At 40.2% G+C, this 13,683-nt stretch overlaps 1 protein-coding gene across 1 annotated transcript in view; it reads right to left on the reverse strand.

Moving 5' to 3' along the window:
* LOC124275581 (cyclic nucleotide-gated cation channel alpha-3-like) overlaps positions 1 to 9,554 on the reverse strand; it is a 71,057-nt gene extending 61,503 nt beyond the window's left edge. The window contains 2 exon segments of the mRNA XM_046711173.1: positions 8,207 to 8,234; positions 9,038 to 9,554. Coding sequence (XP_046567129.1) covers positions 8,207 to 8,234; positions 9,038 to 9,096 — 87 coding nt within the window. The 5' untranslated portion in view covers positions 9,097 to 9,554.
* Between the last annotated feature and the right edge of the window lie 4,129 nt (positions 9,555 to 13,683).

Consider the following 13,683-nt stretch of genomic DNA (forward strand, 5'->3'; position numbering starts at 1 on the left):
TGCCCTGGGCCGTACTTCACGTGGATTTAAACAACCCCATCTAACAATGTACTACTATGTATAGCGCATTTCCTTCCCTTGAGAATCATAGTCCATAGATCCGATGTAGAGATTTAAACTCAATATGTAATAATGTGTGAATAGCGCAATTCCTTCCCTTTGAGAACCCTACATGGATAGATCACATGTTTAGATTTCCATATACCATCATTTCCTTCCCTTGAGAATCATAGTGCATAGATCCGATGTGTAGATTTACACAACCCCAACTCAACTGTATAGCACTATTTAGTAGTGTTTACCCCTCTTGAGAACCATACATGTATAGATCCGATGTATAGAATTAAACAACCCCAACTCACTATGATATGCGGTGTATAGCGCTATTCCTTCCCTTGAAACCGTATCTGTATAGATCCGATGTATAGATTTACACAACCCCAACTCACTATTACCCGTGAAGATCCGGGTTAGAATGTACCTTCAGTAACCCATGCTTGTAGGAGGCGACTAACGGGATCTGGTGGTCAGGCTCGCTGACTGGGTTGACACATGTCATCGTATCCCAATTGCGTAGATCGATGCTCACGATGTTGATCACTGGATTGTCTGGTCCGGACTCGATTATTGACAGACCGCCGCCATATAGCTGGAATATTGCGGCGTAAAACTCAACTCACTCACTCACCCAACTCACTATTTAATACGGTGTATAGTGATTTTCTCCCATCACAACCATTCATTTATCGATCTGATGTTATGTGTAAATCATATATTTCAGCACTGTATGGCGATATTTGTTATAAATATGTTTCTCATTTCCAATCTCAACAAGCAGGCGAACGGGCGGGCGAAAACATACATTAGAATATAGAACTCACGTTTTCACTAATTGTGTAACTTATTTGATTAAATGTTACAATTTAAATCACTTTAAAGTCTTTATAATAGTGTATTGTGCAGATCGAGTCACTTGGCTTCAGAAACATTTCTTTAATAAATGTAGATGAATTAAGTTAGAACTGATCTGGGTTTAACGAACGCGTGTTCAAGGGTGAGGTAATGTCTCTTTTTATATCTGGGCATACATTACCTAAGATGGGAGAATTGAGGTACGAAAACTTCATCACTTCACATCGGAATGAAAACGTACGGCGGGGTGGAGCCTGATGCACAGAATAACACCGACAACCCGACATAATAACACAATACTTCTGTAAATCAGTCCCGCTGTAAGACGTTTTCCAAATACCATCGTCTAATATATCATCCTGTTTACTTAAAAACTCTTGAAGTGTGTCGATAGCAGCTGGATGACAGATAAATGAATAAAGGTTTTAACCTGACAGGATTATATAGAGGTATACACATACATTGAAGAATTATCGTCTAACATAAAACCCTCGTGATTGTAATCATAAAGACTGTGATGGGTTGTGTGAACAGGTAATACCGTGCCAAACAATTCGTAGTTTGTTATTTTCGTAGTTTGTTGTTGAAGTAAAGAGATTAAATTTCACGAATGTAGGTTTATGGTTGGAACTTGACATCATTCAAATGTTCTATTTGGTTAAACTGTGTTTATTACCTACACGTTGAATGACACGGGGATTCATTTAACATTAACTGTGAAAAAAGTATGAACCTATTTTTAATTGTGGTTAAACATGAACCCAACACATCTAGGTTGTATCTAGATGTATCTGGAACCTGGGTTTGCAGTGTCTCAGTGACTGCTTTAAGCCTAGAAATATTTCGTTCAAATCAAGCTTTAGGTTTATACTTCTTTTTCTCAGTAGTATATCTTAATGAAGCATACGTAATGTAGACAGATAGAAATAGTTTAATATCCATAGTAGTGCACAGTAATTTCACTGAGATGCTTTCATTCATCTTTGTAGATCTAATATTAGACTACAATAATGCAGTTAGCACATCGGACCATAAAAAACAATCTGCACCTCCTATCGATGTATATATAATTTCTGTTGATGACATGCAAGAATGAATAAATGTAGCCCCGTTTCGGATTATACTAAACACAAAGGCTGGGTGTCTAGAAGATATTTCAAGACATGCAACCATTACTACTACTACTACTTCGACGACGACGACGACGACGACTATTACTACTACTACTACTACGACGACGACGACGCCGACGCCGACGCCGACGCCGACTACTACTACTACGACGACGACGGCGATGGCGACGACGTCGACGACCACCACCACCTTCATTGGTACTACTATTACTGACACTACTACTACTACTACTACGACGACGACGACGACGGCGACGACGTCGACGACCACCACCACCTTCACTGGTACTACTATTACTGACACTACTACTACTACTACGACGACGACGACCACCACCACCCTCACTGGTACTACTATTACTGACATTACTACGACTACGACGACGACCACCATCACTACTACTGATAATGTTAATCATCACCATTATCATATCTCGTGAAAATGCAGATCTTGCACCTTAATTACCCTCTCTGATTTCGGATCCCGCATACAGAATCCTAAACCAGGGACTTGTGTAGACGAATATTTGTTCCATCGTTCCAATAAACATTCAGTCGACTAAGGTATATCATAATTACAAAAAAGACAATATCTAATTGCACTCCCTGATTGAATGATGATTTTTTCAGATTTATATTGCGTTTGCAGTTATTTAATGTCGGTGTAACACAGCAGGGTTGCTAGATAACAGATTATTAGATCCACATAAACGGATGGAAGACTGCCACGGTCCTGAATATACGACTGCATGTTGCTATTTTGGCAGTCAATATATCACTTTTCGGAACGACAGTGATTAAAACACCACATAGATGACATTAATTTCGTTCTTTACAAGGCCACAACTCACCCAGTTCGTGGTAGTATTGATTTATACTAATATGTGGATGTTGTAAATTCTGTGTAATGATCACGTAGCCTAATACAACAGCTATATCATCAACTGTACAATGCGTTACTGACAATGCGATGATATATGTATCCCTAATCGATTAAGCTGAAGGGATATACCACTGAGTGTTTAAGAGATATACATCTATCTTTGTAGTAGTTGTAGCTACGGAGGTCGTATTTTGATTAAAATTTAATCTAGTAGTAAAGTAGTTTGTTTTATTTGTTGTTTGACGGCGATCTCAGCAATATTCAAGCTGTATCCGGCGGTCTGTAAATAACTGGTCTGGACTAAACAATCCAGTTTGAATAGCAGTGGCAGAACAACCACATGCAGAGCAGTGGTAGTACAGTTTGAATAGCAGTGGTAGAACAACCACATGCAGAGCAGTGGTAGTACAGTTTAAATAGCAGTGGCAGAACAACCACCTGCAGAGAAGTGGTAGTACAATTTAAATAGCAGTGGTAGAACAACCACCTGCAGAGCAGTGGTAGTACAGTTTGAATAGCAGTGGTAGAACAACCACCTGCAGAGAAGTGGTAGTACAGTTTGAATAGCAGTGGCAGAACAAACACCTGCAGAGCAGTGGTAGTACAGTTTAAATAGCAGTGGTAGAACAACCACCTGCAGAGCAGTGGTAGTACAGTTTGAATAGCAGTGGTAGAACAACCACCTGCAGAGCAGTGGTAGTACAGTTTGAATAGCAGTGGCAGAACAAACACCTGCAGAGCAGTGGTAGTACAATTTAGATAGCAGTGGTAGAACAACCACCTGCAGAGCAGTGGTAGTACAGTTTGAATAGCAGTGGTAGAACAACCACCTGCAGAGTAGTGGTAGTACAGTTTAAATAGCAGTGGTAGAACAACCACCTGCAGAGTGGTAGTACAGTTTGAATAGTGGTAGTACCCGCAGTTTGGATAGTACAGTTTAGAATAGCAGTGGTAGAACATAGCCAACCACATGCAGAGCAGTGGTAGTACAGTTTGAATAGCAGTGGTAGAACAACCACCTGCAGAGCAGTGGTAGTACAGTTTAAATAGCAGTGGTAGAACAACCACCTGCAGAGATGAGGTGGTAGTGGTAGTACAGTTTGAAATAGCAGTGGTAGAACAACCACCTGCAGAGTAGTGGTAGTACAGTTTGAATAGCAGTGGTAGAACAACCACCTGCAGAGCAGTGGTAGTACAGTTTAGATAGCAGTGGTAGAACAACCACCTGCAGAGTAGTGGTAGTACAGTTTGAATAGCAGTGGTAGAACAACCACCTGCAGAGTAGTGGTAGTACAGTTTAAATAGCAGTGGTAGAACAACCACCTGCAGAGAAGTGGTAGTACAGTTTAGATAGCAGTGGTAGAACAACCACCTGCAGAGAAGTGGTAGTACAGTTTAAATAGCAGTGGTAGAACAACCACCTGCAGAGCAGTGGTAGTACAGTTTAAATAGCAGTGGTAGAACAACCACATGCAGAGCAGTGGTAGTACAGTTTGAATAGGAGTGGTAGAACAACCACATGCAGAGCAGTGGTAGTACAGTTTGAATAGGAGTGGTAGAACAACCACCTGCAGAGCAGTGGTAGTACAGTTTGAATAGCAGTGGTAGAACAACCACATGCAGAGTAGTGGTAGTACAGTGGTAGAACAACCACATTCAGAGAGGTGGTAGTACAGTTTAAATAGTAGTGATAGAACAACCACCTGCAGAGCAGTTGTAGTAAAGAGTGCTTGGGAGGACAACCACATGCAGAGCAGGGATCGTAAAGGTGTATAGTAGAGGCACATCAAGCACCGACGGAGCAGTGGGTTGTCGGACGTAATGTTTGAGGTATGTAACACAAAGACTAGCTTGATACCTTACTTCCAGTGTACGCGTCGCCAGGTCATTGACTCAGATAAAACAAGGGTATCGGATAAAAACAGATAAAACACGCACCTTACCTTTGGCAGTATGATTGGCACAATACATAAACAAATGAAACAAGACATTTTCTAAAGCAGACTAAACGATTCCATTGTACATTACACTCGCCAGATGACCAAATGCACTACAAATGCCGGACAACTATCCCCCGTCGATAATGGACACTGAGTGAATGAAAGAATGATCTTTACTTCCTCCAATGGTTACGGGGAGTACAATTATTACAAATGCTGTGTATATGTTAACATTAAATCAATTCAAAGGCTACTGAAAGAAAATAGTACATCGTTAGATTTACTGTGCGAGATAGAGTCACCCCAGAGTTTCCCCGGGAATATTATTTACACACAGAATGTACATACTACAGGTACAGTACGGGCTGTAGGTTCCAGGAACTGATTTCTCGACAGACGATGAGACAGAGTCACCCCAGAGTTTCCCTGGGAATATTATTTACACACAGAATGTACATACTACAGGTACAGTACGGGCTGTAGGTTCCAGGAACTGATTTCTCGACAGACGATGAGACAGAGTCACCCCAGAGTTTCCCTGGGAATATTATTTACACACAGAATGTACATACTACAGGTACAGTACGGGCTGTAGGTTCCAGGAACTGATTTCTCGACAGACGATGAGACAGAGTCACCCCAGAGTTTCCCTGGGAATATTATTTACACACAGAATGTACATACTACAGGTACAGTACGGGCTGTAGGTTCCAGGAACTGATTTCTCGACAGACGATGAGACAGTCACCCCAGAGTTTCCCTGGGAATATTATTTACACACAGAATGTACATACTACAGGTACAGTACGGGCTGTAGGTACCAGGAACTGATTTCTCCACAGACGATGAGGCAGAGTCACCCCGGAGTTTTCCCGGGAATATTATTTACACACAGAATGTACATACAACAGGTACAGTACGGGCTGTAGGTTCCAGGAACTGATTTCTCGACAGACGATGTTAATGAAGGTCGTCCATGTTGTAAGGTGTTACAAAACAAGTTTCATATTTATCTTTAACAAGTTTATGGCCTCGGCGACATTGTTCAATCAACGACATTCAACGTCCATACACTCAGTAATACAATATTCCTAATTATCCATGCATCGAATCTATCTCAAATAACGGTAATTGGAATGCAGTTTACCATTGAGATCATATTTGCATTGTACATGGACACGATCGAGAATTGATGACGTACTACGGCGTAGAGATAACAAGCCCCTTCAGAACAGGGGTAGTAAAGGTGTTGAGTAGAGGCTAATCAAGCACCGAGGGAGCAGTGGTTTGTCGGACGTAATGTTAGGGGTATGTAACACAAAGAAAAGACTTGCTGGATACCTTACCTCCAGTATACAAGTCGTCAGGACAGTGACACTAATAAAAGAGTAATTATTCAGAGGCCCAGATTAGCTGCGTATTTGGGTAAAATACGCACAGAAAATATCCAATTACGCATTGAAAAATAATTGTTGCGTACCAATTACGCATTTAAAATGTTAGATAAGCACAAAGTTTAAAACATATGCGTACGGAATATATCTATAAAAATCACTTGCGTAATGAAAAAGACATCGATTGATATCAAGTTGTATTGTTAGTATAGGACTAGTGTTGTACTGTCAGTACAGGATGAGTGATTTTTTATGAAATCATTTCCCTAATATTTAAGTTGGTTTTCATTAGGTATGACGTAAGGCAGAACATAACTGCTTGGTAAACATACTCAATGACATATACTTAGGTGAGTAAAATCACTGAAATACCCACATATTTGAAAGCAGTGGGTAACGGAAAATGAAATACCCACTCAACATTCATAATACCCACTCCAAAAAAATACAGTGGGTACAGTACCCACATGAGCTAAATCTTATCTGGAGCTCTGCAGTAAGATATAAAAAACTAAGATAAAACACACACCTTACTACTGAGAATATGGTTGTCACATGACATACAGAGGTTAAACAAGACCTTATAAAGCAGACTAAACGATTCGGTCGTACATAGTCTGTCTCACAGTCCCCGAACCATATTATTTCTCCTACAGCCTAGCCCTCCCTGCAATGCTATCAAGAGCCCTAAATGAAGCAAGTCTGGATTTCTCCAGGTTCGAATCTCTGGTCTCCCTGGGGCTCCTTTTCAATTTAAATGGGTTTATCTGTCACAAGTAAAAATGACATATATTCAGAGACTTAGCGTTAGTCTAGGTTGTACATTATACTCGCTGAGGCCAAATGATCAAATGCATACATGAGCCGGACAACCATCTCCGTCGATAATTGACACCTCTCACCATATTTGTCCTGAACAGGTTTATGTCCTTTCTCGGCATTGTTCAACCACAACATTCAACGTCCATGGACTCAGTAACACAGTATTCCTAATTATCCATACATGCAGGTCTATCTCAAATAAAGGTAATTCAAATGCATTCAAGTTTACCATTGAGATCATATTTGCATCGTACACGGACACGATCGAGAATTTATTACGTACAATGACGCAGGCGGTGGGACATGCGTCAATAAACGCCTCGACTGCAATGTATGTACATACAGACACGGACATGGAAAGTATGTTGTTGATGTTATGTATTTACATCTTGGTGACAGCATGTCAATCTCTAGGTAAATATACAATACATCTGTCGTTCATACGAATATGTCACAATGACATTCTCAAACCTCTTGTGTCAGTACACAGTGCCCGCTGTGATTTTCAAATGCCTCTTAAAACTTTAGACAACCGCGTGAGAAGAAAAACAATAAGGAAATGAAACGTGATGTGACACATGCTGTTTGACAACATGTCAGCAACGTGCATTACAAATACTCTAGACTAATTAAACTCCTATAACCGTCAGGTACAGTGGTGAATATTTAATGCAAAAACGTCGCGTTGGTGTTGTTAAAGGATACCGCGCTACCTAGCAGATACGACAACTATGCTATACAACTGTTTCTTAACTATCCTATGGGGTCGTTTTCTTTAAAATATCCAGATTGTATAATGTGTCAGGGGTGAATTATATCATCCAGGTTTTCACTTTATTCTTGTTTTCGTGACAATCATTACTGATGTATGAGATGCATTAACATAATTGTCACCGCTAATTTGCCTTTCACGTTCAATGGGATCTGTTCCGGCAGATAATCGAAGCTCATTATTTTCTTGATTTGTACATTATATATACAGACGAGGCCGGGAATATGAACAAAATCACAAATGTTTTGTGTAGATTGGTGAAATTTACATCATATTGACTTGATTATATCAGATTGAAATATTTAAATACAATTTATAAATATTGTAAAAGAAAGGTTTTCAACACTCACCGTATCACTATTTTCCTGACTGTCATTTCTGAAACAAGAACACTTCGATAACTGATGGGGACAGTAAGGGAGAACGTAACACAATATCCTGGCAGCTGTCACAGCACGCCGTGTGACCTCAAATATCGGGCTTGTGTACATTTGCTAATGTTGCCATGCTTGACATAATTTCAACTGCTCAACCAGAGTAGCCATTACGACATGCTATGCTGCACTATGTCCCAACAGTACGTGGAGTAACATATCCCGTATTTACCTCGGATGTCAGTAAACTGAAATCAGTTTCTGTGTGTGTGTTGTGGGATGTTTTGATTGACAAGTTCGATTGTCGTAAATCACCCTTGATTGACAACTATATGCAAGTCTTAGATTAAACTGAAACATGCAGATTCTGTGACTACCTTCAATGTTGTGACCATGGTTCATCAGTTCAACACTCTATAACTATCGTTGCTCTCGCTCGGAACAAAATTAATAAAAGCAAACTGAATTGAAATGTTGCATAGGCACTACATACATGATACAAGCATATCAATTAATGATGACAGAAGCATTCCATTAATGATGATAGAAGTATTCAATTAATGATGACAGAAGCATTCAATTAATGATGACAGAAGCATTCAATTAATGATGACAGAAGCATTCAATTATTGACAGAAGCATTCAATTAATGATGACAGAACCATTCAATTCACGCTATCATTATTAAACTACTTGTTGATATGACATGCTTTACATAGGATTTAAACGCACACTTTACTATGATTAAATGTCCACATAGGTTTAACAGTTTTTAAAAAAATTTGATTAAATTTAAATTTTTAATACCTTCTTTTAAATGTCTTGAACCGCTTACCGCGCTCCCCAATCTGCCACGACTGTGGCATGTCGCTTCGTTCCTCGTTTGTTGCCTTCCAGAACGTTTACGATGGCGTACATATCCCGATGTCTCCCACTGAAACATTGAAAACACTGTCACATGTGGCGAGCTCGCGAGGCCACGACGCTACCGGTGACTTGGCAAATTGTACCCCCGATGATTATTATCCGCCCAATGGTGACTGGCCTGTTGAATGAATAGGCGGATTAGTCTTGTATTACCGTGGAAAGTAACCAGGCGTTGTTGTCTCCAGCAGGTGTTGATTTGGTATGTCAATACAGCTGGATTGTGTACTGAATGGAGATGCGGTGACAATGGCAGGTTATGGATTTCCATAGGCTGCAAATTCAACTGAGTGATTTATGTCCCCGCCAATAAACATGTCCCCAGGGATTAGCAACGTTTGAATAGAGTTATGCCCCTTGGTCACATAACATGGGATAAGTACAATTGCAACGATGGATGTCTTTAAACTATGTTCAGATGAAGATTCCATTCATACACGCCCCTCCATGTACTCTCAAGCCGAAAGCTGCTACGGCTCAGCAATCTCCACTGAACTGGATGAAAATTGCAACAATAGGAAACATGAAACTTTATTGCAATGAGTAATGTACATGACAGAGGCCATATAATAATTATCTGTTATACGGTCTCTGGGGTTGCTTATTGAAAATGTTGACCTGCTTTGAATCGGAACCTACTGGAACAGCTGCAGCGTGCAGTGCTCTGTCATGCATTCAAAACTCAAGCAACATATCTGTAGAGGCGATGTGAGAGTGCTTACACTGAGACTAAACCTATGGCATGCGACTTGTGGGGTAGTAGCAGGCAGTAGCATTCCTATTTACTAGTAGTTAGAAGTCCTTATGATACCGTTGGTGGCTGAGGCAAAATGGGGATTCATACACATGGAATTACAGCTAGTCACATCATAGACGAGGATGTGCATTGGGGAATTGCAGATGAAAGCGGTATAAACTGGTTCCTACATACGGGATTTATATATATGGCATTATGCATAGGGATACATACGTGGACAGAGGCATTATATGCCGGAATTCCCCGATCGGAATTATGGAAAGAAGCATTATAAGCTTGGGATACACCCATAATAATCATAGACAAAGGTATTTTAAACGAGGGTTATACTGAAAGAAATTACAGATGCATTTTAAGTGAGGGTATAGCGGTAAGAATCACAGAGGCATTATACGCAAGGGATATAGCGATATGAATTACAGAGGCGTTATAAACACGGGATATTCCGATATGAATCACAGGGACATTATAAACAAGGGACACACTGATATAAATCACAGAGGCGTTATAAATAAGGGGTATACTGATATGAATCACGCAGGCCATATGACTGACTGACTGACTGAGTTTGGTTTTACGCCGCTTTTAGCAATATTCCAGCAACATCACGGCGGGGGACACCAGAAATGGGCTTCACACATTGTGCCCATGTGGGGATTCGAACCCGGGTCTTCGGCGTGACGAGCCAACACTTTAACCATTAGGCTACCCCACCGCCCCGCAGGCGTTATGAACGAGGGATATACTGATATAAATCACAGGGGCATTATGAACGAGAGGTATACTGATATGAATCACAGGGACATTATAAACATGGGATATACTGATATGAATCACAGAGACATTATAAACAAGGGATATACTGATATAAATCACAGCGGCGTTATGAACGACGAATACACTGATATGAATCACAGATAAACATGGGATATACTGATATAAATCAAGGGGGATATACTGATATGAATCACAGAGGCGTTATATAATCACGGGATATACTGATATGAATCACAGGAACATTATAAATCACAGAGACATTATAAACAAGGGATCTACTGATATGAATCACAGGGACATTATATACAAGGGATATACTGATATGAATCACAGGGACGTTATGAACGAGGGGATATACTGATATGAATGAGGGGCACACTGATATAAATCACAGAGGCGTTATGAACGAGGGGTACACTGATATGAATCACAGGGACATTAAAAACAAGGGATACACCGATATGAATCACAGGGGCATTATATACAAGGGATCTACTGATATGAATCACAGGGACATTATATATAAGGGATACACCGATATGAATCACAGGGACATTATATACAAGGGATATACTGATATGAATCACAGGGGCGTTATATACAAGGGATATACTGATATGAATCACAGGGACATCATATACAAGGGATATACTGATATGAATCACAGGGGCGTGATATACAAGGGGTATACCGATATGAATCACAGGGACATTATAAACAAGTGGTATACCGATATGAATCACAGAGGCGTTATAAAAAAGGGATATACTGATATGAATCACAGGGACATTATATACAAGGGATATACTAATATGAATCACAGGGGCGTTATAAACATGGGATATAGTGATATGAAACACAGAGGCGTTATGAACGAGGGATATACTGATATGAATCACAGGGGCGTTATATACAAGGGATATACTGATATAAATCACAGGGGCGTTATGAACAAGGGGCACACTGATATGAATCACAGGGGCGTTATGAACGAGGGATATACTGATATGAATCACAGGGGCGTTATATACAAGGGATATACTGATATGAATCACGGAGGCGTTATAAACAAGGGATATACTGATATGAATCACAGGGACATTATATACAAGGGATGTACTGATACGAATCACAGGGGCGTTATAAACATGGGATATAGTGATATGAAACACAGAGGCTATATGAAAGAGGCATATACTGATATGAATCACTGACATTACATACAAGGGATATACTATTATGAACCACAGATACATTGTGAAAGAGGGATGCATTCATTGGATTTATATACAGAATCATATGAGCGGGGACTCTTCCATATCAATCACAGTGATACTATAAACAAGGGGTATTCTGGTGTGAATCACAGAGGCATTGTGAACAAGGGGTATACTGATATGAATAACAGGGGCGTTATGAACGACGGGTACACTGATATGAATAACAGGGGCGTTATGAACGACGGATATACTGATATGAATAACAGGGGCTTTATGAACGACGGATATACTGATATGAATAACAGGGGCGTTATGAACGACGGATACACTGATATGAATAACAGGGGCGTTATGAACGACGGATACACTGATATAAATCACAGGGGCGTTATGAACGACGGATACACTGATATGAATAACAGGGGCGTTATGAACGACGGATATACTGATATGAATAACAGGGCGTTATGAACGACGGATATACTGATATAAATCACAGGGCGTTATGAACGACGGATACACTGATATGAATAACAGGGGGCGTTATGAACGACGGATATACTGATATGAATAACAGGGGCGTTATGAATGACGGATATACTGATATGAATAACAGGGGCGTTATGAACGACGGATACACTGATATGAATAACAGGGGCGTTATGAACGACGGATACACTGATATGAATAACAGGGGCGTTATGAACGACGGATACACTGATATGAATAACAGGGGCGTTATGAACGACGGATATACTGATATGAATAACAGGGGCGTTATGAACGACGGATATACTGATATAAATCACAGGGGCGTTATGAACGACGGATACACTGATATGAATCACAGAGGCGTTATGAACGACGGATACACTGATATGAATAACAGGGGCGTTATGAACGACGGATATACTGATATAAATCACAGGGGCGTTATGAACGACGGATACACTGATATGAATAACAGAGGCGTTATGAACGACGGATATACTGATATAAATCACAGGGGCGTTATGAACGACGGATACACTGATATGAATAACAGAGGCGTTATGAACGACGGATACACTGATATAAATCACAGGGGCGTTATGAACGACGGATACACTGATATGGATAACAGGCGTTATGAACGACGGATATATTGATATAAATCACAGGGGCGTTATGAACGACGGATACACTGATATGAATAGCAGAGCGTTATGAACGGGATCATAATTGGCTAGGCAGAAAGCTGATGAAGCCAGAGAGTAGACAAAGGACATACTCTGCTGTATAAACATCTCATTATTATTTGTACATCATTGGCTTCCACGCCTGTCCTTTTGTCTACTCTTTGGCTTCATCAGCTTTCTGCCTAGCCAATTATATTATTTATGTTATTTTCTTTGTTATATTGTTACATCCAGCATATATATACTTCCCCCCTCTTCATGTTCTATTATGCTTGACAACGGTACAAGAATCTGTATCGAATCGTCGCACTCACGAATAAAAAGAAGTTGTTATCCATAAAGTGTGTTCTATATTGGGTATACTGATATAAATCACAGAGACATTATAGACAAGGGGCATACTGATATAAATCACAGATGCGTTATAAACAAGGGGTACACTGATATGAATCACAGGGGCATTTTAAACAAGGGGTACACTGGTATGAATCACAGGGGCGTTATGAACGAGAGATACACTGATATAAATCATAGTGACATTATGAACGAGGGATTCTCATAGGATTCAAAGATAAAAGCACAAAAGCGGGAATACTC

The sequence above is a fragment of the Haliotis rubra genome, unplaced genomic scaffold (assembly GCF_003918875.1).
Source record: "Haliotis rubra isolate DU_JTF1 unplaced genomic scaffold, ASM391887v1 Scf20, whole genome shotgun sequence".
NCBI classification, from domain to species: domain Eukaryota; kingdom Metazoa; phylum Mollusca; class Gastropoda; order Lepetellida; family Haliotidae; genus Haliotis; species Haliotis rubra.